Genomic DNA, 25,365 nt, shown 5'->3' with positions numbered 1-25,365 from the left:
GCTTAGCACAGTAAGCGCTTGACCCCAGTTATTATTACTGTATATGAAATTGTATTTTTTGTCTAATTACTGGATACTAATAATAATTATGGTATTTGTTAAACATTTATGTGTGAAACACTGTTCTAAGTTCTGGGGTGGATATAAGATAATTAGGTTGGAAACAGCCTTTGACCCACATAGGTCTCATAGACTAAGGGAGGTGGGACTAGGATTTAATCCCCATTTTGCAGATAAGGTAACTGAGGCACAGAGAAATAAATGACTTGCCAGAGGTCACACAGCAGACCAGTGACAGAACTGTAATTAGAATCCAGGTCCTCTGACTCCCTGGCCTGTGTTTTTCCCATTAGATCCTCAATTAGCTGGAACCAGAATTTACACAAGCTACTGTCTTGCCTTATGCTGTCGAGTCATCTCCAACCCATAGCGACGCCATGGACATATCTCTCCCAGAAAGGCCCACGTCCATCTGCAATCATTGTGGTAAGTGGATCCATAGAGTTTTCATGGTAAAAATATGGAAGTGGTTTATCATTGTCTCTTTCTGCGCAGTAAACTTGAGTCTCCGCTCTTGACTCTTGGCAGTGAAAAATAAATCACAGGGCCCAATAAATATATTTGCATGAGAAATCATACAAAGATTTATTCCCTAATAAACTGAAGTTTATTTTACATTACAGTTTTCAAAACATACTAATGGTAGTAAAATAGCCACTGCAATGTGCTTAAAAAATCACTTATAAAGAAATATCAAAAGAGTTGACAAAATGCAAAAAGCTTTCTTACATAAATTAGAATATAAAATGTTAAAGTTTACCACAGTTTCATTTTAGCCCACATACGAACCCTGGGTACTTTTAGCAATTTTGAATACCAGATTTGGAAAAGGTTAAAAATATTTCGATTTTAAAATGAACTATATAAGTGTTTTTAAAGAATCTAGTGTCAATAACATATTTAATCAACATTATAAATCCATGCCACAGATATATATTTCTACATTTGTCTCATTATTTTATAAATGAATGAGTCAATAGACAATATTGGAACTCACTATGTTCTTAACTCTGTTTATCCTATGAAGATATAGTTCTATCAGAAGAGATAAGAAAAAAATAAAATAAAGTACATCACCAGTTCTAACTCTTTCAAGGCAGAGAAGTCTGTTTAAGAGAAAATTAAAACGTTTCTCAAAAGTAAACTTTGGAAAAACAGAACTTATTTCAGCTCATGGGTGTTTTCATAAATTTGCAGGTTAATTAATAATACTGTAATTTTGCAGGATCCAAGGATTGTGAGTTCTCTGAAAACCCCTTTTTGGGTTTGTACCTTGCATCCCAACATGAACTTAAGTTAATGATGGTGGGGTCTGACTCTAATGACACAAAATCAACTGCACCTAGTGAAGTGCTGAGCATTTTAATTATACAGACCCACAGCAATCAGATTCCATTCCTGGATCACTTTTTGAAGAAATTATCAGTACAGAGAAGTGAAAAAGTACTAGTGATAGTAATGTGTAATACAAAGGGAGTAAAAAACAGAAGCTAAGAGTGCAGCTCAAAGCTCACCCAATCCATGCTGGCAGAGAAAGAATCATTATGCTTTTGTTGGAGAATTGCCTCTTTTCAAGCTGATAGCCAAAAACCAACAAACTGTAGTTGCAGAGGAATACAATTAGCAGTTCAGTAACACACAGAACAATTCTCTAGCACAGAAAGAAAAATTGACAAATATATATAACTAAAAAATTCCCTGCAGAGACTCCCAGGAAAAAAAGTGACAGAAATCCAAATCAAGTTCTTTTTTTCCCTGTCAATACTAAAAATTATTAAATAAGAGTTAAGAAAAAAGTTTTTAAAAAATGAAGCAATGAACCAAGGAGGAGAAATAGTCTGAAAAACTATAACAGCACTGAGGAAATGACATTAACCTTGCCACATCCAAAAGAAGAACTATTTTTGGAGGAAATGGAGATGGGAAGGAGCAAATTTAGGTATAGATTTGGCTCATTTGCTATAAAAGATTGATATTTTAATCTCTGTTTCGGAGTTCTTCCTTGAGAAATAATTTAGGTTTTAAAATTGGAAAAAGCTCCCAGCAGAGATGAAATAGTACCCCTGATTTTACTGTGCTGAAACAACTGATTTATTATCTGAAACAAAATTTAAAGAAGTTGTAAAGTGGCCTCCTGTAGTTTCTACTCAGGTTGTGAAATCTCCCACATTAAAGGAACTTTAGACAAACTGAAGTTACACTGTTTAAAGGGGCCTGCTTCTGTGCCTATAAAACTAGAATCAAATGTCCTCTGTATACAAAGAAAAACCTAAAATTTTATAAAACTAGGTTAGTAATCCTATTTTTCTAAAAATATTAACAGTACTCTTAACCTAGAATTTATAATTAAATTTGCTAAAATTGAGTACAAAACAGAAATAAAAGACTGTAATGGGATCTCAGAAATAAAAAGGCTAGAAATATTCATTAAGCAATAGTAGAAAACAGATCTAACTTAAAACTGAATACATTTTAGTTTATGTAACAAATAGGGAAATACTACTATTTACAATGCTTCCTCCTTAACATTAATATTTCATCAAATTATGAGGACACATTATGGATTCAGAAAAAGTGTCAAAGGAATGCGATATGTGGACATTGCTAAGTTAAATGGTCTGGAAATAAAATTCATAAACTCAACTCCATAAGTTGCCACCAAAGAAAGTTCACAAAACATTAGTCGGACTCATCCCATAAGGAACATAAGGGTCATGGAGTGAATCGCCTCAAAATAAGTTTTTAAAATACTTTAGAAAATCATTCAAGCAAGTATAGTTATACTTGCAGACTGAGTCAGATCTGATTCTTAATCAAACTGTCACAAATTCTCTAAATGAACGGCCTAATTAAAACATATATTTTCTTATGTTAGAACTTGGATTCTCGTTGTTAATTTTACAGCCCAAAAGTATGAGCTAGAGAAAAGCCTCAATCAATCAATGGAATTTATTTATTGACTGATTGATTGAGACTTCCCTTTAGCTCTTAGAATTGAGCTGTACATTAATACCGAGAATCAAATTCCAATGATTCAGCAAAAAAATGCCCAAAGGTCAAAGTCCAAGTAACAGCATTTCTCTCTGGGATGATTTAAAATGCCAGAAAGAAATCATCAAGATCTCTCTTCTTCTTAATTCATAATATATGTCCCATTGGGATGTCCTCATTTGCAAGAGGCAATGTGGCCTGTAGAAGAATGATTCAACAAATTGGATTTAGCCAATGCCAGATTCATAAATCACTACCAAACATTCAGGTCAAACATTTAGGGAACATTTCATAAAATGGAAACACTTAATTGTCTCTGGCCATACAAGTCAAACTTTAAAGGTTTAAAGGTGAAAAGAATGAACAAAACTCGAACAGTTCTCAAAGGAATACTCTCAATTTTCAAATACAACTCAGACCTGAAAATAGAAAAAAGATTCTTGGACACAAAATGCTTAATTGAAAAAAACACACCCAAAACACAAGAACTTTAAAAAGCCTGACATGAATATAAGACTTGTAGGGAACATATTATCACATCATTTTTACACAGTCAAGTATTTTCTATATGTTCAAAAAACCAAAATAATACATAGAAAAGAAAAATCTAAAAAAAATGTTAGCAGTATATGATATAAAGTTTGACATGCCCGAATGTGACACATAAGTACAATTTTCAAATGTACACTTGTAAATAAGTAAACAATTTCAAATGTGCAAATCTGTACAGCTAGAAAAGTGCTGTGTGTATACCTGGTTTTCAAACAGCAATATTTAAAAATTAAAGATGATGAAAATCAGTAGGGAACCTTATACACAATTTTTAAAGAGCAAATAAAACAAATTATCCAAACCACTTTGGGATTCAGAACAGACTGATCTCTTCCACTACACATTTTATAATTTATAGGAAAAATAGCTAGAGATAAGTAAATTATAACATCTTAAAGGTTTTCAGGATCCAGAACAAAATATATTCAAGTATACTGCGAGTTTTCTTTTGCAGAGTTCATTAAAAATTGGGTGTGCTATTTTATACCATTCACTATAAGTCTTCAAAGTTTAATAAACAAAGACTAAATATTGTATAACCAGCTTTACAGCCGGGTGAATATTCTAAGCAATTATATAATCCCCCCATCCCCCCAAAAAACTATCCCTCTATTTAAACAGATCAAAGAAAACCATTCACTAAAATGTTTTTAGGGAATTATTTTTAAATGTACAAGTCCTGGACATTGATGTGCTGAAATCAGGTTACTACAGCATCTGGTCTTGAGATAGATGTTGGTCACCTAAAAATACACTTGAGGTCTCTTCTTCACTTTATATTTAAGCGATCCATATCGCACCTGGAAGAGAATTGAGATGACTGCAAGTCTGATACCATGTTGTAAAAGCAAGTAAATATGGTTCATTCAATCCTCATCTCCTACAATTAAACAGGTTGAGAGGCAGAGACCATGGGAAAGGGGGAGTGATAGGTTTATAAGAACAGTTTTGGAAAAACAAGATAAGGGAGCTAAGGCTAGGAGAAAAAATTGTAGACTCAATCAATCAATGGTGTTCATTAAGTGTTCACTATGTACAGAGCACTGACAATACAACAAAATTAGCATATATGACCCCTACCCATAATGAGCTTACAGTCTCTGAGGGGAAGACAAATTTGTCTTCAATATAAATATTTGTATTCAATATAAATAATTTATAATACATGATTTAAAGATATGTACATAAGGATTGTGGGCTTGGGGTTGGGGTGAATATTAATGTCCAAAGGACAAGGGCATAGATGACGTAGAAGGGAGAGCGAGCCAGGGAAAAGAGGGCTTAATAGGGGAAGACCTCTTGGAGGATGTGACCTTAATAGTGGTTTGAAGGTGGAGAGAGTGGTGCACTTGTGTATACGGAGTGGGAGGGAGTTTCAAGCCAGGGGGAGGATGAGGGAAAGCGGTCAATAGCGAGATAGTTGAGATTGGGACACAGTGAGTAAGCTGGAGCTAGAGTAGTGTAGAGTAGGGTAGGAGAAGCAGCGTGGCTCAGTGGAAAGAGCACGGGCTTTGGAGTCAGGGCTCATGAGTTCGAATCCCAGCTCTGCCACTTGTCGGCTGTGTGACTGTGGGCAAGTCACTTAACTTCTCTGTGCCTCAGTTCCCTCATCTGTAAAATGGGGATGAAAACTGTGAGCCCCACGTGGGACAACCTGATTCCCCTATGTCTACCCCAGCGCTTAGAACAGTGCTCGGCACATAGTAAGCGCTTAACAAATACCAACATTATTATTATTATTAGTGGACTGTGCGGGCTGGGCTGTAACAGGAGATCAGTGAGGTCAGGTAGGATGTGGCAAGCTGATTGAGTACTTTAAGGACAATGAATGGAAAGGAGTTTTTGTTTGCTGTGATGGTGGATGGGCAGCCATTGGCAGTTCCTGAGGAGTGGAGGGACACGGAATGAACATTTTTGTTGGTAAATGATCCGTGCAGCAGAATGAAGTATGGACTGGAGTAGGGAGAGGCAAGAGGCCAGCAAGGAGGCAGATGCAGCAGTCAAGGCGGGACAGAAGTATAATAATGGTAATTAACAATTATGGTAATTGTTAATGGTATGGTAATGGTATGGTATGGTAATGGTATGGTAATTAGTTGAGTGCTAACTAATGTATAGTCACTGTACTAAACCCTGGGGTGGATACAAACAAATCAGGTTGGACCATAGTCCCTGTTCCACGTGGGGCTCACAGTCTCAAGCCTCATTTTACAGATGAGGTAACTAAGGCACAAAGAAGTGAAGTGACTCGCCCAAGGACACAGCAGACAAATGGCGGAGCCGGAACTAGAACCCACAACCTTCTGACTTGCAGGTCCATGCTCTATCCACTAGACCATGGTGCTTCTCACTAGGTCATGCTGCTTCTCAATTATGCATGGAAGGGTAGAGATATGATTAACCGTCTCACTGTACCTCCATCTTGTTTATCTCGCTGCTGAGCCCTCACCCTCGTCCTGTCGCTGGCCTGAAATGCCCTCCCTCCTCAAATCCTCTCCTCTCCCTCAAAGTTTATTGAAGGCCTATCTCCACCAAGATGCCTTCCCTGACTAAGCCCTTCTTTCCTCTTTTCCCACGCCCTTCTGCATCGCCCTGACTTGCTCCCTTTATTCATCTCCCCTTCCAGCCCTACAGCACTTATGTACATATCTGTAATTCATTTATTTATATTAATGTCAGTCTCCCCCTATAGACTGTGAACTTGTTATGGGCAGGGAATGTGTCTATTGTTGTATTGTACTCTCCCAAGCACTTAGTACAGTGGTCTGCACATATTTAAGCACTCAATAAATATGACTGACTGAATGAATGAGATAAAAACATATAACCAGCACATGTGTCCTAGAGGGAGATTATGAGAACTAGCAGCACAAACACAGTAGAGAAAATAGGCCAAAGGTTGCTCTAGTCCCAACCACAAAAGGTGGCCTTGACTGGACAGAGAACACGGCCCAACATTTGAACCATATAAGGGATGCCTGGGGGAGGGATGGAGTAGGAAAAGCTGGGCGGATGACGAATGGACCCTCTGTGAAGAGGCAAGGTGCAGCCAAAATGGCCATATGTGGAGAAACGACTCAAATCGGGGCTTGCATGCCTGTAAGGCGTACTCCTCGAGCAGCTGCCTGAGTAATGACCCTTTAATATTGAATGACATGTGCTGAGCTGTGGAATGAGAACAAGGTTGCTGAGAGACAGGCTGACTTTGGAGGCGAGAGAGGCTTCAACTCAGGTGATTGCAGGGGACCTCGATTCAGGAGTGAGGTTGGAGGGAGAGTGGTCAGCTGAGGGGATGAATTCACTGTCTTCACCTTAAGTTCTTCACAGGCAAGTTGGTCAGGGAGCAGTTTTAGGGCCAACATACATATTTGTAACTGGGTTCTATTTTATAATAGTTATGGTATTTAAGTGCTTACTCTGTGTCAAGCACTTTTCCAAGTGCTGGGGTAGGCAGATACAAGATAATCAGGCTGGACAAAATTCCCTGTTGCATATGGAGTTCACAGTTTTTTGTAGGTTTCTGGCCATTTTCTTCACTCAGTTACCATTTTGTTGGGCTTTTGACAGTTTTGAAGCATTTGATCACCTGTCAAATGTAATTCAAATTTTGAACATGACACTGCTCTGTGCCATTATACAAGAGGTGAATTTTAGGATGTAAAAAATGACTAGCAGAGGATGTGTGGGGACAGGAAGAACAGGAGCTTTTCTACTATTATTTCTATTTACATTTTCCTGTGAGAGATCACAGGAATGATCTGTGTCAGCTGCTCCCTTTCTCACTCCCTGGAATTAACTCTATTCTTCATTGATATTCACTCCACACTCAGGCCCACATCACTTATGTACACATCCATAATTCATTTAATGTCTGGTTTCCCCTCTAATCTGAAAGCTCCTTGAGGGTAGGGAATGTGTCTACTAACTTCGTTACACTGTACTCTCCTAAACACTTAGTACAGAGGAAGTACTTCGGAGTAGGAGGTCATGAGTTCGACTCCCGGTTCTGCCACTTGTCAGCTGTGTGACTGTGGGCGAGTCACTTAACTTCTCTGTGCCTCAGTTCCCTCATCTGTTAAATGGGGATTAAAAGTGTGTGAGCCCCACGTGGGACAATCTGATTACCCTGTATCTCCCCCAGCGCTTAGAACAGTGCTCGGCACCTAGTAAGCGCTTAACAAATACCAACATTATTAAGTGCCATTATTTGAGTGATTCATTCATTCATTCTTGAGTCATTCACTTCCCAAATTTATGCTGTGGAAAATGAATGCCATAATACCAATTACTGAGAAAAACTGACTAACCTCTTTACGGCCTCTAATGGTTTTCACAGATTTCATGCTTTGGGATCTTCGGAGACCTCTGGATGCTATCATATCCTCGTCCGAATAGGATCCATCCACTTCTTCATCTGTTTTCACATCTCCGTAACCTAAAGATGTTGGAAAACAAAGTGTTGTTTGGATAGACACCAGTTCTTTTTTCCTGAAACTTTATTTTGCAATTTAAAAAAATGAGCCAATAAGCAAATGATTAATTATTCGGTTTACAGAATATTTAGAAACACTTAAAAATGGAAATAATTCAACTTTTTTATATTACTATGTCCTGCAAGACAAAAATGAGTTACCACCAAACAGCAGGAATTAAATTCATATTTTATCTCATTATGGAGAGGGAACACGCCCACTAATTTTGTTGTATTGTGCTTTCCCAAGTGCTTAGTACAGTGCTCTGCACATAATAAGCGCTCAGAACACATCATTGATTGATTGACTGATTTTACTTACCAACCATTATTCATGGCACATTACCCTCTACCCAGTACATCTGCCATAATATGATGTGATCATCGTTTAAAACACCTTACATTATACATGATATTAACTTGTACATATATGAACAAAACCACTCTGCTAAAATCTGTTTGGAAAAGGTATTTTCTGGAACAGTTCCAGATATGACTTCCATTTTATAAACATTCATTCATTCAATCGCATTTATCGAGCGCTTACTATGTGCAGAGCCCTGTACTAAGCACTTGGAATGTACAATTCAGCAAAAGAAAGAGACAATCCCTGCCCAACAACGGGTTCACATACATATGTCAAGATGTAGCTGTTTGAAAACTCATTCTGTAAATTTGAGATCACTATTAGATTTTCTCAAGAGACACATCCTAGTTAAGAGGGCTACTAGTGTATTTGCATAAATACACTTCACTCCGCTGCCCGGCTCCGCTGCCCGGATCATCTTCCTGCAGAAACGATCTGGGCATGTCACTCCCCTTCTTAAACACCTTCAGTAGTGGTTGCCTATCAACCTCTGCTCCAAACAAAAACTCCTCACTCTAGGCTTCAAGGCTCTCCATCACCTTGCCCCTTCCTACCTCTCCTCCCTTCTCTCTTTCTACTGCCCACCCCGCACGCTCCGCTCCTCCGCCGCCCACCTCCTCACTGTCCCTCGGTCTCGCCTATCCCGCCGTCGACCCCTGGGCCACGTCCTCCCGCGGTCCTGGAATGCCCTCCCTCCTCACCTCCGCCAAACTAATTCTCTTCCCCTCTTCAAAACCCTAATTAAAACTCACCTCCTCCAAGAGGCCTTCCCAGACTGAGCTCCCCTTCTCCCTCTACTCCCTCTACCGCCCCTCTTCACCTCTCCACAGCCAAACCCTCTTTTCCCATTTCCCTCTGCTCCTCCCCCTCTCCCTTCCCATCCCCTCAGTACTGTACTCGTCCGCTCAACTGTATAGATTTTCATTACCCTATTTATTTTGTTAATGAAATGTACATCACCTTGATTCTATTTAGTTGCCACTGTTTTTACGAGATGTTCTTCCCCTTGACTCTATTTATTGCCATTGTTCTTGTCTGCCTGTCTCCCCCGATTAGACTGTAAGCCCGTCAAACGGCAGGGACTGTCTCTATCTGTTGCCGACTTGTTCATTCCAAGCGCTTAGTACAGTGCTCTTCACATAGTAAGCACTCAATAAATACTATTGAATGAATGAATGAATAAAAGTGACATGTGCTTTCCTACAAAAACTGTGTAGGCATTTTAAATTGTCATTTTCATTTTCTGATTTTCTTTTTTCTTTACACTGTCTTCTCCTACCACTCCAACTGATCTAGGTCTTCCACATAAAGGTATATGGAAGAAAATGAGGAGACTCAGTGACAAGAAAAGGTTGACAAGAACTGGCCAGGGTTCCTAGAAGCCCTGACAGTTCCTAGCCCACAATTTGGAAATCATCACTTTAATTACTTTATCACAGTTTATTTTAACATCTCCTATAGCAACCCAGCAAGGACCCTGGTTGGTTATCTGGATCTCTTCCTCCACATTTCTCAAAGGTTTCTAGTCAATCAATTACCATCAAGTTTCATCCACACCTTCAATCTAAAGAGTGGCAGAAAATCTGAGAAGACCGCTAGTGCGGGAAAAGTTTGGAAAGGAGGCTATGGGGAAATGGGGAGACAAAACAAGACTGTACAGAGCCAGCTCTCTTACTGGTCTTCCCACTCTCTTGGCTGCTCCCTGCCATGGCTTTTGTGTTACCATGGCTCCCCACACTTCTGTTGTCTCCATATTTGAGGATCTCTTAGATGAGTTCAATAGTAACTGGTTTACATCTTGGCCTTGTTTTGTAAGAGTGCCTTCCTTTCCCTTATAATAATAATAATGATAATAATGGAATTTGTTAAGTGCTTACTATGTGCCAAGCACTGTTCTAAGCACTGGAGTAGATACACAGTAATCAGGTTGTCCCCTGTGGGGCTCACAGGCTTCATCCTCATTTTACAGATGAGGTAATTTAGGCACAGAGAAGTTAAGTGACCTGCGCAAAGTCACAAAGCTGACAAGTGGCAGAGGCGGGATTAGAACCACGACCTCTGACTCCCAAGCCCATGCTCCTTCCACTAGGCCACGTTGCTTCTCAATACCTGAGACTACCTATTGCTATTTCAAGAAATTTGTGTATATGCTAAACTTAGGTACATAACTAATCAACATTGAAAAAGAATGAAAGCTATACATCTTCTCCAAACTTCAATTTCAAGATAAATACATTCTGTTAAATTGTTATAAAATGTTTAAAATGAGATTTCTTTCCCACAAGGAAATACACAAATTTATAACAAATACTTTTACTGTACATTTTCCTCATATAAAAAATTTATTCCTGGAGAATTTCACTAGAGGGTGCAAACTGATGCCTATAAAATGCAGTAGGAATTTAAGAAGTTAAACTGATACCTTCTCTAACTGAGCTAACATTACTTAAGTCACATTTTTAATAAGTAGAATACCATTTTCATTTCATAATTTTAAAGGTGGCTATATTTACTTAAATATTGAAAAACATTTACAGAAGACTTTTTAACATGGACTCCATATTTAAGTAATGGGTAAGTCTATTTGGCCAAGTTATTACAGAATTCCCTACTACCATTCAAATCTGACTTAGATGATTAGCATACAATGCTTTTCAGATTTTAACTTTAAGAGCAATTGCAATTAAAATGAAATGTCCAGTAAGAACTCACACAGACAGTCAACAAAGACTATTAAATTCACCAGCAACATTATGTGCATACTGACCTAAATTACATTACTAAATCAAAATCTGTGTTCCTTAGTTTTAATTAAATTCTAAGAAAGCCTTCTGCGCTAACACTGCCCACAAATGATTGAGGAGCCAAAGTTAATGGTCTAAAATTCAATGATTCCTCTCATCTATCAGTGGTATTTACTGAATGCTTACTGGATGCAAGGTACTGTACTATGCACTTGGGAGAGTATGACATAATAGAAATGTCTAGTGCTTCAATTGTTACTGCTTAATTTACAGACATCACCTTTCTTATTTTGTGTTTTTTTATTGTTTTGGTTTCCTTATGGCATTTGTTAGGTACTTACTATGTACCAGGAACTGTAAAGAGCACTGGGCTAGACACAAGCTTATCATGTTGGACACAGTCCCTGTCCCTCACCGGCACACAGTCTTAATCCCCATTTTACAGATGAGGTAACTGAGGCACAGAGAAGTTAAGTGGCTTGTCCAAGGTCACACAGCAGACATGTGGTGGCAGCAGGATTAGAACCTAATTCCTCTGACTCCCAGGCCTGTGCTCTTTCTGCTAGGTTATGCTACTTTGTAAAATTATTGTAGTCAGACCTATTAGTCTTCTATGAGAAGAGGCAACTATTTTATATTTTAGTCAGATTTGGGCTACAAAAAATTATTTCCAACCTACTTCTGCAAAATCTTTTCATCTTTTATTTTTTAAAAGCCCAGCAGCTTTTTGAGCACAAAGTATTTAATGCCAGAAGTCCGAAAAATCTCCTGAAAAATTTGATATCATATATATCTGAGTAGCGAACAAAAATTATTTCGTGTTTGTATATTAATGTTTTTGTTTATAATCTTTTACTACAATCTACTACTTTGAAATCTTCATGTGTACAATTCAAAGTAGAACAATTAAAAGGATTTAAAAGGTTCCACACAGTTGCATATTGTGCATCAAACATACTTTCATTCCAGAATATGTTCTTTATTAGCTACCTTGTGCTCAGGCTGACTTACCTTTCTGGCAGCCCTGCAATTTTACAATTCACTGAATAAGCCATCTGTCCCTGTTCGTAAATGATAGAGCCTAACACCAGAATGTGAACACAGCTGAAAGCACTCAAGGGTGTGGCTCTCAATTTGGTTATCAGTGGTCCAAAGAAGCCAGGCTGGGGAGAACGGCTTGGGACAGAGTCCATTCCCCCCGCAGTAAGCACAAGTCCTATGGAATTAGAAGGGCACCGGGCTGTCAATGGTACCTGAAATAATAATAGCAGTTACGTGGCAGCAGACAAAACAAAGCACTTCCTGCCACTGCTACCACATTATAACCCAGACAAGTCTCTAAAATCTAGAAACTTGGTGGCAACAAATGGAGTCACCTCCCACATTCTCAATTCCAAACGACCACATAAAAGCCAAATTGTGACTTTTGATTCTCAGAACGTTTGGGGCAACATTTCAAGAATCATGATGAAAAGTATATCCTTAGGGATCAAAACTAAACCATGTTTCCCCAAACTCAAATGCCATAATTGCCATAATTCTAACACAAATATTTTCATGCAGCAATAATCTGTAAAAACAAAAGCCAATGATTTAATTGTGGAAGCAGTCTATAATAAATACATACCCACTGATTCACTGGTGGATGCCTTAGCTTTCTTTTTTACTTCAGGTAAAGCTTGATATGGTCTCTGACCCACAGGCTCATCTCCCTGGATAGCTGTTAAATCATGCATACTGAAACTTCTCAAACGTTCAGTTATTGCTCCTTGGCTCTGTGCAACAGAAAAATCATGGTGTTTTTCAAAAACAAAAGAAACACTGACTTTCAGAAGCTGTTTAATGTTAGATAAAATTAAGAAAAACTAATCATGCTTTTAAATGTAACGCTACAAAAACATTACTATTACAGCATGCAATAGGTTTAGATTCAGTCAAGTAAAATTTCATTTTATTTTTGTTTTGGCAAAAAATATTTCATTGACTTGAACAATTTAATATTATAAATGTAATGTCCTTGAAAGACACTGAGTTTTAACCCTCATAAAGGTGAAGTGTCTGTCCTTCCCTGTTTCTGGCCACCGGTTCTGGAATAACACTCTTGTAGAATGTAAGCTCGTTGTGGGTTGGGAATACATCTGTTATGTAGTACAATCCCAAGCACTTAGTACAGTACTCTGCACACAGTAAGTGCTCATTAAATACAACTGACTGACTGACTCTAGTGTTGATCACCTGACTGCAGGGAAGCTGCAGTCATGTGCTGTCAACCATGCTCTTCTTGCCCTGTACCCCTCTGACATCTACTTAGAGCACGTCAGAGAATCACAATAGAGAGCAGTGGAAGAGGCAGCACAAGCATCTGCCTTCCAGACTTTTTCCCTTCTTGAGCTGGGAATTCACTTCCTTTAAAGGGCGAAGAAGAGTGGGAGCATTGTGCTTTTTCTCCTCGGCTCCAGAAGGCTTACTCTTCTCAGTACTCTGTACCAGTTATCTGAAGTTAAAACCAATTCTCAGAATGATCTACTTGCATAAATGGACATCTGGTGATAGCTGGGGTAGGCGGGTGGAGGACAGGGAAGGCAACGGGGGGACTATGGTACCTTTGGTTTTTACATCCTTTGGCAAATTAAGATGGTCAATTGTATGATTTCCCTAGGAATGATTAGCACTGTCCATCTTAACCTGATTAGCTTGTATCTACCCCAGTGCTTAGAACAGTGCTTGGCACACAGTAAGCGCTTAACACGTACCATAAAAATTATTATTATTATCTTTCTTTGTTGCCTTATCTAGGAACTCTCAGAACTAACTCACTGGAAAGCCCCTTTCATACCAAACATAAAATCCCCAAGATTCAACCAGAGAGCAGAAGCTCCTAAATCTGTCCCATTTTAAACTTCCCAGATGACACAGGGCACTCATTTTTGAAAGAATTTTCATTCCAAATCAATATATAATTTTGTGCTTTATATGCTTTACCTGATATCTCTTCCTTTGAAACACCTGAATACAGATGTTATATACTAATAATAATGTACTAGGAAACATATCTAAAATGGTGCTGCTTTAAAACATAATATATTCAGAGGACCAGAGCTATTGTAAATGTTCTGCATCTTGCTGTTTATATGTATGTTTGTTTTAACTGTAAAGCAAGACAGTATGCAGCTGTTCAATCTTAGAATACCAGGTGGCAAACAGTGTCAGGAACCAAAAGTCATTACCATGGGAACCATATGCTATTCCAGCTTTATCTGGCCACCATATTTTCTCTGCTATAAAGAGGAATTGTTCTAATAAAGCACAGGGTGTGAAGAACAAAGAGGGAAATAAAAACCCTACACTTTAGGGCTTACCATTATTTTGAACAAAAAAACAACATCTAGACCATGGCATTTGCACATCAACAATTCTGACCTGGACTTTTTATTTACTAATTGTTCTTTTTTATCAATTTATCATCAGACAGTAGTTACTAAACACATACATGCAAGCGTAGCTGCTTTAGGTTTCTGAACGAGTCTCTTATGGAGAGGTTGCACACCAGAGTTTATGCCTATCTCATATGGGATACCTAATTCTTCCAGAGTTGGCATATTTACAGTCCCAGTCGTACCCTCTTGCAACTTACATTATTGCACTCTAAGGTCAAGGAAACAAATGGCTAGGACAAAACACCAATTCCACATAATGTGTTCATTCTCTTTTTGCTTTTCTTTTCTTCTCTTTTTCTCTCTCTCCCTCCCGCCCTGGTCCCCCTCCCCCAGGCATGCCCGGCCTGGAACACCCTCCTCTTCACATCGGACAGATGATCACTCTCCCAACCATCAAAGCACACCTCCTCCAAGAGGCCTTCCCCAACTAAACCCTCATTTCTTCTTCTCTCCCTACCTTCTGTATCACCCTTGCACTTGGATTTGAACCCTTTATTCACCTCTCCCTCAACCCCACTGCACTTATGCACAAAACCATAATTTATTATTAATACTGATGTCTAATATACCCCTCTCGACAGGAAAATCATTGTGGGCAGAGAATGCATCTACCAACTCTTGTTATATTGTACTCTCCCAAGCATTTAGTATAGCGCTCTGCACTCAGTAAGCACTCAGTAAATACCATGGATTGATCGACTGCTACGGATAATATCGTTCTTCTCAATTTAACTCTATTTAAATGAATTAGGAGAAGTGTGGCCTGGAGGAAAGAGCATGGCTCTGGGAATCAGAAGATTTAGGTTCTAATCTTAGCTATTCCATACATTTGCTGTGTGACCCTGGAAAGTCACTTAACTTCTCAGTGCTTCAGTTTCCTCAAATGTAAAATGGGATTCCATACCTATTCTCCTTCCCACTTGAACTGTCAGCCCCTTGTGGGAGAGGGACTGTGTTTGATCTGATGAGAACAGTTCTTGACACATAGGAAGTACTTAACAAATACCATAAGTATTATTATTATTTATGGTTTAGGCCTGTAAAATATATGTTTATTTTACACTAGTCAATGAAATTATTAGTCATGGGAAGTTGGAATAACAACATACTAGCCCAATAGGCACCAGGGCAATGAGACAGGACTATGATGAATATTCCAAGGACAGAAAAATTCATATTAAACATGTCCAGAAATGAGTCACATAATAACAGTAGAAGTTATCTATTCCCTAAATGCTTGCTTTGCTTCATGTTGCCACCAATTGCTGCACCTTAAAAGTGCTAGTGAGGAATGGGCATTCTCACTTCCTATCAATGCCACTAATTTAAGAAGAAGGTGGGACTTTACTCCTATTACCTCCCTGCCATTTTTCCTTAGGCATTCAGAGTTTAACAAAGGAAAAATAAAAGAGTTTTCACTACCTCATCCTGTGAAATGTGACATCAGGCTTTGCTGGGGGGTGGAGGTGGGGACAAAGGGAAGGGCCAAGGAGACACTTTCTTTTCCCTTTCTTTATAACTGTTGGTATCTCTCATTCTTCTCACCAGTGGAACTCCGCTCCTCAGGGACTAATTTTGTATTGGTGTAGAAGAGATGATCTGAATGGGGTCCTACCATTTTTATCACATTCTACCAAAAACAGGGGGACTCTGACACCTGTTCAATAAGTCAAACTTTAAATTGTTCAAATAGAAGGAAGTAGGAAAAGCAGCAATCATCTCAGGAACAGTAACAACAAAAAAAGGTTTTTCTCTGTCCTAGAGTGGTTAAAGAATACACACATTAGAGTTAAAACAGCGATTAAAGCAGAGGGAGATGAAGGATTGTCAAATGCCTTCTATATAGAACCGTTTGGGGTAGAGGGTGGAGACTCACTTGTCATATTTGAGTGACAGACCCCCACCTCTCCATAATGTTCTCAATTTATATTATCCTCTCTTCTTCCATAGATTTGAAGCAACTTGCAGACAAAAATTATGTCTATTAGGTCTATCCTTCCCAGGGCCTAGCACAGTGTTCTGCATATGGTAGATGCTCAATGAATTTTACTGATGATAATGAAGCCAGCCTGTAGCTGGTGTCTCATTGTCAAAACTGAAATATTCCAAACTCTAGGGAAAGGGATCTTGGTCCAGGAAATTCAAACTTAGCATTTCCTCCTGCTGTTCTAGTTCCCAGGAATCTATTCAACCAAAGGGAACACCTTTCTTCGTTCTTTGGCAACAAACAGGTTTGTGCTTCAGGTTCAATCACCCACCTATAACAATACTGAAAGCTTCTGTACCAAGGCTTTATTTAAAATAATAATGATCTGTCATCTGTCTGTTTCTTTCTATTTAGTGAACGTTGTATTAAATGGAGAAATGAGAAGCGTTTCAAGTCTGATGAGGAATCACCATGGAAACTAGTCAGAGCCAATCAGTAAGATGATAATAGGGCAACCTTCTCCCACCCTCAACCCTCTCCCAAGCGTATTTCCAGTAACACATCTTAGCTTTTTACATCTTATTCACTATAGAACTATATTCATATTGGCTGAATGAGGGCTAGTCTAAAAAAGGGTGCATGAGACAGAAAGAAAATTAGATGATGATCTTTTATTAAGGAGGGCCCAGAGCTACAGTGCAGCTGTAATGAAGATAACCTGCAGGTCTTTAGGGGATGACTAATTTGATTCACTTCCACTACCTTAAAATCAAGTGCTCTAGGGACTTGCCCCATTCAAAGCATCTGACTTTGTGAAGTGGGCCGTGATTAGCTCTTCTCAGGCACAACCCATTTTCCCCCAACTGGCCATGGGTTTATTCTCAGCAGTCAATATTGGTTACTGTAATGACTTTCACTGTTCTCTGACTCCATGCCCTCCCCAAAAGATGATAAATCACCATATACCATATGAAAAAATGGAGCTTGGCTTAACCAAACTAAGAGGTTTTCAAATCACACCTCAGAAACACAGTGTAACTTAAAATTACAACTTGTAACAGAATTTTCTCTCCTAATATTTCATGAAGTATTTACAACAGATAAGTAGAAATGCTACTGCTAAATCAAGTGCTTAGTACAGTGCTCTGTAGTACATAGTAAGCACTCAAGAAATATGTCAATATTATGGCTTTCAACACGTATCAGCCACAATGGTCACCCTCCCTCCATGATCACTGAAGGGTTGAAATTTCATGCCGGACAAGGCCACCTGCTGGTAGGTTTCAGGGCATTCTTTTTTCCCCTCAGGTGTCTTTCAGCTGACTAATCTGCTTAAATCAGAAATGAAATTGGCTGAATTTACACATATTCGATATAGGCTAGCAGTCGGAAGGGACTGAGTCTTTAGAGGTCAAACTAGAAACCAAAACCAGTCCTACTTTTCTTACAAATGTTTTGCTACAAATCACATTTGAATCAATCGATGGAATTTTTTTTCAATCAGTGGTATTTATTGAGCACTTACTGTGTGCAGAACACTCCATTAAGCACTTGGGAGAGTACAACACAGCAGAGTTAGTAGATATGTTCCTTGCCCACAACGAGTTTACAGTCAAGGGGGGAAACAGTATTAATAAAAATAAGTAATTTACAGATACGTACATAAGTGCAGTGGGTCTGAGGGTAGAGGGAAAGCCAAATGCCCAAAGGGTATGGATCCAAATGCCCAAAGAGCATGGATCCAAATGCACAGATGACAGAGGAGAGAGAGGAGTCAGGAAAAAAGCTAAATGGGGAAGGCTTCTTAAAGATATGACCATAATAAGGCTTTGAAGGTGTGGGGAGTAACGATCTGGTGTTTATGGAGTGGGAGGGTGTTCCAGCCAGAGGGACAATGAGGAAAAGAGGTCAACACTGAGATAGACAAGATTGGTGTGAAGTGAGCAAGCTGGAGCAGGAGGAGGGAAATGTGCGGGCCAGGTTGTAGAAGAGGCACGTTTTGAGCAGGGAAAATATCTACCAACTCTGTTATATTGTGCTTTTTCAAGTGCTTAGTACAGTGCTCTGCACAGAGTAAGTGCTCATTAAGTGCAATTGATTGATTGATCAGTGAGTTATGGTATGAGGGGGCAAACTGATTGAGTGCTTCAAAACTGATGGTAAGATGTTTCTGTTTGATGCAGAGGTGGATGGGCAACCACTGGAGGCTCTTGAGGAGTGGGGAGATGTGGACTGATGAGTTTTTAGAAAAATGACCCAGCAGTAGAGCGAAGTATGGACTGGAGTAGTGAGAGACAGGAGTCAAGGAGGTTGGCATTGAGGCAGACACAGTAGCTTAAATGAGACAGAATAATTGCTTGTACCAGCATAGTAGCAGTTTGAATCAAGAGGAAAAGGAGGATTTTAGCAATGTTGTGAAGGATTTGGTATTTCTATGAAACAAAGGAAAAGGCTATTTATTCCCAAATTGACAAGCAATAGGATAGACATAAAGTAATACTGTTTTTAAAAGCACTAGCTAGCATCAATTCCAGCTAAAGGCTACAATTTCTGTGGTATTTAGTTTTGCAATTTTTAACAGAGATAGCCACTAGAAAAGCTAGAATAGCCGATTGAATGTGATATCTAGTTGGACTTAGAAGCAATTTTGGTTTTTGAAGCATATACTGTGCTTGCATTTTTTTTCTTGCAAGAAACTAGGTAATAGTTTACATGAACATCCTGAGTATAAACCTTGAAAGCTCTTTTTGTATCTGCTTTGCTCAGCCAAAATAAACTTGCAAACCGACCTTGTGAACAGATGCTTGGTAATGAGTATGTGAAATTGAGTAACATTTTCAGAAAATTGCTTTACAGCATCATAAATGTCCCGATTAGATTATTTTCATTTCCAACATACACAGGTAGTGTGCATTGAGAAATATTTTCAGGAATGACAATGTTTTTTGAAGGACAAATTAATAACAATTCAACAGATTTGTCAAAAAAACTTGGTTTACTGGTTCGCAAATGTGTAGTATCATATAATATATTGAGCATTATCACTTGTTTTCCTGTATTTTTTTTCAAAATCTTGAATGGATTTTAATTTTGATTTCAGATCAATTAATCAATCAATGATATTTATTAAGAACTTACTATGTTCAGTGCACTGTACTAAGTCCTTGAAAGAGTACACTACAGTAGAGTTCCTGTACTCATTCAATTGTATTTATTTAGCACTTACTATGTGCAGATCACTGTACTAAGTGTTTGGGAGAGTATAATACAACAGTAAACAGACACATTCCCTGACCATAATGAGATTACAGTCTAGGGGGGGAGACAGACATTAAAGTAAGTTTAACAGGGAAGTTGAAGAGTATAAGGATAGGCCATAAATGCTGTGGGGATGGGTGTGAGGGGAGTATAAAAGTGCATAAGTGATATACATTTCAATGTACAGGTGATGCAGAGAGGATGGTGAATAGGTTGCGGAAATTAGGGGTCAGAGAAGGCCTTTTGGAAGAGATGTGATTTTAGTAATGCTTTGAAGATGGGGAGAGTGGTGGTCTGTAGACTATAGGGGGCTGGAGAGAGGGAGAGAAGGACTTGTAGCCAGAGGGAGGAAAGGGTCGGCATTGAGATACACGAGACTGAGGTACAGTGAGTAGGTTGGTATTAAAAGAGCAAATTGTGCCGTGGAGGATATTCAGTTTGCCCATTGGTTGCTTGAGGTGAGGGACGGTGAGGGACTTGGCCAGGAGTAGCTAGGACATCATAAAGTCTGGAATGCCTGAGGCCCACTTAGAACAGGAACTCTGGGTGCTACAGAGGCTTAGCAACCTGGCGAGATTACTGAGGACATTCAGAGGCACACTGCCAAACCAACTGGCAATTCTGGGACTGAACAGAAAATTGGGGTGGGTATTCAGCCATGCTGTGCTCACCAGGGAGCAGCCAACCGGAGAACTGGACTTTAATGGACTGTATTAAGGCCTGGGGTAGATATAATCAGGTCTCTTATGAGGCTTCAGCCTAAGTAGGAGGGAAAACAAGTATTATGGAAAAGACTGCTGCCCACTATAAAATCACAAACATTCTAATTATCAACCAGATCACTGTCCAAGCACAGGGTCTTGTAAGCTTCACATTACAGGGAAGTAGCATGGCCTAGCAGAAAGAGCACGAGCCTGGGAGTCAGAGGACCTGGGTTCTAATCCAGGATCCGTTACTTCCCTGCTATGTGACCTTGGGCAAATCACTTAACTTCTCTGTGCCTCACTTACCTCATTGCAAAATGGGGATTCATTATTTATTCTCCCTCCTACTTAGACTGAAGTGCTATGTGGGACCTGATTACATTGTATTTACCCCAGCGCTTAGTACACTGCTTGACACATAGTCAGCACTTAACATATACCACAATTATTATTATTAGGAAAATTCACATGAGCTTAAAATGTAGACTCTTTCCTCATATTTCAATAATTATACAAGGACTCAAAGAGCTCTCTACAAGACCCAACATGAAGAGGTTACCTCAAGGTGATGCTGATTAAATGCACTTTGAAGTGCAATACAGACTACTCCATCAGATAATATACATTTTGCTTAAATGATTACATGACCCAAAATGACTTGAAATTGGAACATATTACATTCAGTTCAGCTGACAGGGAATATTACTAATTCTGGACAGCAGTATGATCCTATATGAAAGGGAGTTTCTGCTTCTTAAACCTTGCCAGTTTGCCTGCATGGGCCCAATGCCAGTCAATCAATCAACCACATATATTGGGCACCTAGACTGTGAGCCCCATGTGGAACAGGGACTGTGACCAACCTGATGATTTTGAATCTACCCCAGTGCTTAATACAGAGCTTGGCATAAAATGCTTACCAATACTATCATCATCACCATCATCATCACTGACTGCATTGAGCACTGTAAAAACTGCCTGGGAGCATACAAGAGAATTAGTAGGTCCGATCCCTGCCTCAGAACACAATCTATCAGAATCCCTGGCTCTGTATCAGAACCCATTGTGTGCAAAAAGAAACCGACTGGGATTTAGAGCTGGATTAGGGAGCCAAAACCTGGTGGCCAGAAGGATAAGTGGAGCCAGCATTTTGGTTCCACAGCTTGTAATGGGCAGGGAACGTTATCTGCCAATTTTGCTGTGTTGTACTCTCTCAAGCACTTAGTTCAGTGCTCTGCACATAATAAGCGGTCACTAACTTGCTTGACTAAGTGCTTACTATATCCTGAACACTGACTCAGCACTCCCGGCTCTGTCACTTGTCTGCTGTGTGACCTTGGGCAAGTCACTTCACTTTTCTGTGCCTCAGTAACCTTATCTGTAAAATGGGGATTGAGATGGTGAGCCCCATGTGGGACAGGGACTGTGTCCAACCCAGTGCCTGATACACAGTAAATGCTTAATGAATACCACAGTTATCATTATTATTAATTATTATTACATGATAATCATATAGTACACAGTCCCTGCACCTCATGAGCTCACAGTCCAATGGGGAGGGCGAAAAGAGCAGGGATAGCTCACGGGGCTTCACAGTCAGAAGAATTTGGATTCTAATCTTGGTTCCACCACTTTGCTGCTGTGTGACTTTGGGCAAGTCACTTAAATTCTCAGTGTCACACTTACTTCATATATAAAATATGGATTAAGACTGTGAGTCCCATGTTGGACAGGAACTGTGTCCCACCTGATTAGCTTATATCTTCCCCAGCTCTTAGAGCAGAGCCTGGGAGATAATAATTGTTTAACAAACACCATACAAAACAACAACCTCTCTCCTTTGCATTTAATCCCCATTTTACAGATGGTGACACTGAGGTACAGAGAAAATAAATGACTTGCCTAAGGTCACCATAGGCAAGTGGCAGAATTGGGATTAGAACCCAGTTCTCCTGAATTCCCAAGCCTGTGCTCTTTCCACTAGGCCACGCTGCTCTGCTGCTCCTCTTAGACTCTGAGCCTCCTTAAAGACAAGGACCATGTCTAATTCTAATCTGTGTATTCTCTCCCAGTGCTTACTACTGTCAATCAGTCAATCGGTGGTATTTAATTGAGCACTTACTATATGCAGAACACATACTAAACACTTGGGATAGTACAATAATACTACAATATTAACTGAAACGTTCCCTGCCCATAACGAGATAGTCTAAAGGGGGAGACAGACATTAATATATTATAAGTCCGTAATTTACAATATATAAAGCTATGTATCTAAGTGCTGTGGGGTTGGTGGGGGGGGAGTGAATATCAAATGTCCACAGGTCACAGATCCAAGTGAAAAAATGATGCAGAAGGAAAAGCAAGCCAGGGAAAAGAGGACGCTGCTCCTACTACATGCTTAATAAATCCTAAACATCCTCCTCCTCTTCCTCCTCCTCCTTTTCCTCCAAGAGCATGCAGATGGAGGCAAGGCCCACTTGAGTGTTTCAGGGAAGATGGATAAGGGGAAAAATTTGGCTTTGCTTCCTCCACCTCCAGAGCTTCTGGAATTTGTACCTAATTTTCATTCTGAAGTGTCATTTTAATCTTTACAATAGCTACCACCTATTAACCCAGACTGAGTGCTGTTGGGTTGGGATTGTCTCTATTTGTTGTCAAATTGTACTTTCCAAGTGCTTAGTACAGTGTTCTTCACACAGTAAGAGCTCAATAAATATGACTGACTGAATGAATAGATGACTAGTTGGAATGCCAAGATTATCAATCAGTCAAAGGTAATTAGAGTGTATTCTGTGTGCAGAGCACTATACTGAGCAATTGGAAGAAAAATCCATGCCCACATGGAGTTTACAGTCTAAAGGGGAAGACACATATTAAAATAAAACATGGATATGTTACTTAAGTGCTGTGGTGCTGAGGGTGGAGTGAATATCAAGTGAAGCAGTGTGGCCTATTGGATAGAACATGGGCTTATGAGTCAGAAGGCCATGGGTTTTAGTCCTGGCACTGCCACATGTCTGCTGTGTGACATTGGGCATTAGTTACCTTATCTTTAAAAATGGGGATTGTGAGCCCCATGTGGTGGACAGGGGCTGTATCTAGCCTGATTAATTTGTATCTACTCCAGGGTTTATAACAGTGCTTGGCACATAATAAATGCTTACAAGCACCATAATATCCCCAAAGCCCCCACCTACCTCCTGCAGACTGTAAGCTCATTGTGGACAGAGAATGTCTGTTTATTGTTGAATTGTACTCTCCCAAGCTCTTAGTAGAGTGCTCTGCACATAGTAGGCATGCAATATATACGATTGAATGAATGAATGAATGAAGTGCTTATATGGTATAGATCCAAGTTCAGAAGGGAGAAGGACTAGGGGAAATGAGGGCTCAGGAGGGGAAGACCTCTTGGAGGAGCCGTACTTTTAATAGGCTTCAAAGTTGCTTTCAGAGAGAGGCAAAACTGAACTGCTATATCCTCTAAACTGAGCTGTGCTTTGGATTTTCTCTTATCCAATTGTTCTTTGCTCAGAAGGGAGGGGTAGAGGGCGGCACTGAAAAAGAAAGGTCCCCTTTTCCAGGCCCTCACCCATCCTGAAACAATGCTCTCTCTTTCTCTCTCTCTGCTTTAGCATAGTAGCAGCCACAGCCACAGCAGCAGCCTCAGGCTTTGTTTTCATTTTGTGGAGAGGGTGAGAAGAGGCCCTTCAAACCCTTAGCTGCTCCCTCACAAAGAGAATACAACTGCTGCATTCTAGCTGTTTCTTAAGGTGGCTCTGAAAAATAACTGTGCAGGTCCTACTTCCCTGAGGTCATGCATTTCAATGCTGAACCTGAATGAGCAGAACCTGCAGGCCCTAATTTTCTCATTAGGGATTGGATTTCCGATAAAGGTACTTCAGATAATCTCTTTAAAAGTAAGCCTACAGTGAGTTAAGACAGGATCCAAGCACTGTGCCCCTTGAACTCACACTCAAATACTGGGACAAGATGATCATAAAAGGGAGCTTGGAAACACTCAGTTGGTGGGCACTGAGGCAATGCTCATTACAACAAAGCTGCCCCTGGTGGGATATACTGGTCTCTGGTAAACTTAAGGGGCCGCATGCACACAGGAAGAGCAAAACAAACATGACATGCAAGATGGAGGTTCCTGCAAAAACGAAGGATGAGCCCCAATCTCCAGACTTCAGGCCGAGAACCTACACAAAAGATTATTTGTGATAGTGGTTTGCACAACCCCACTCAGCCTCTCCCCCAATCTCTCTCTCCTTTTTTTTTTTTTTTTTGAAAAAACAGTATTCGCTAAGCACTTATTAGGCACGGTTCTAAGTGCTAGAGTAGATGCAGGCCAATTGGTTGGGCCCAGTCCATAACCCACATGAGGCTCACAGTCTTAATCCCCATCTTACAGACAAGGTAACTGAGGCACAGACAAGCTAAGTGACTGGGCTCAAGGTCACAGGGCAGACAAGTGGCAGAGCTGGGATTAGAACCCAGGTCCTTCTGACTCCTGGGGCCATACTCTATCCACTAGGTCTTGTGGCTCCTCTCCTGTCTTTGGCCAATGGTTCCCGCTGAAGCACAGAATGCACTGAGTAGGTGGGTAAGAGAGCAGTCCAGTTGGATATGTAACCTCATGTTTTCTTAAATGCAGGACCGACCCACTTAGATTCAAAATGATGGCATCACTGCTAATACCCAACAGGTGGCTATTGGACCCACATATCCAACTATTTTTCAGGATTCCGGCAGTGTCTACTCATCTCATGTAATGCCGAAGGTGATTATTCCATCAGAAACCAGTCAGTCATAGAACCCAAGTCTCCTGGTTCCCACAGCCACACTCTC

The 25,365-nt window shown here is 39.9% G+C and overlaps 1 protein-coding gene across 1 annotated transcript in view; it reads right to left on the bottom strand.

Moving 5' to 3' along the window:
• Positions 1 to 616: 616 nt before the first annotated feature.
• REEP3 (receptor accessory protein 3) overlaps positions 617 to 25,365 on the bottom strand; it is a 134,761-nt gene continuing 110,012 nt past the window's right edge. The window contains exons 6-8 of the mRNA XM_029060604.2: positions 12,813 to 12,960; positions 7,911 to 8,038; positions 617 to 4,403 (exon numbers count right to left, since the gene is read on the bottom strand). Coding sequence (XP_028916437.1) covers positions 4,347 to 4,403; positions 7,911 to 8,038; positions 12,813 to 12,960 — 333 coding nt within the window. The 3' untranslated portion in view covers positions 617 to 4,346. The remainder of the gene's footprint in view (positions 4,404 to 7,910; positions 8,039 to 12,812; positions 12,961 to 25,365) is intronic.

This window comes from Ornithorhynchus anatinus, chromosome 3 (genome assembly GCF_004115215.2).
Source record: "Ornithorhynchus anatinus isolate Pmale09 chromosome 3, mOrnAna1.pri.v4, whole genome shotgun sequence".
NCBI classification, from domain to species: Eukaryota; Metazoa; Chordata; class Mammalia; order Monotremata; family Ornithorhynchidae; genus Ornithorhynchus; species Ornithorhynchus anatinus.
This window is presented reverse-complemented; position numbering and strand designations above follow the sequence as displayed.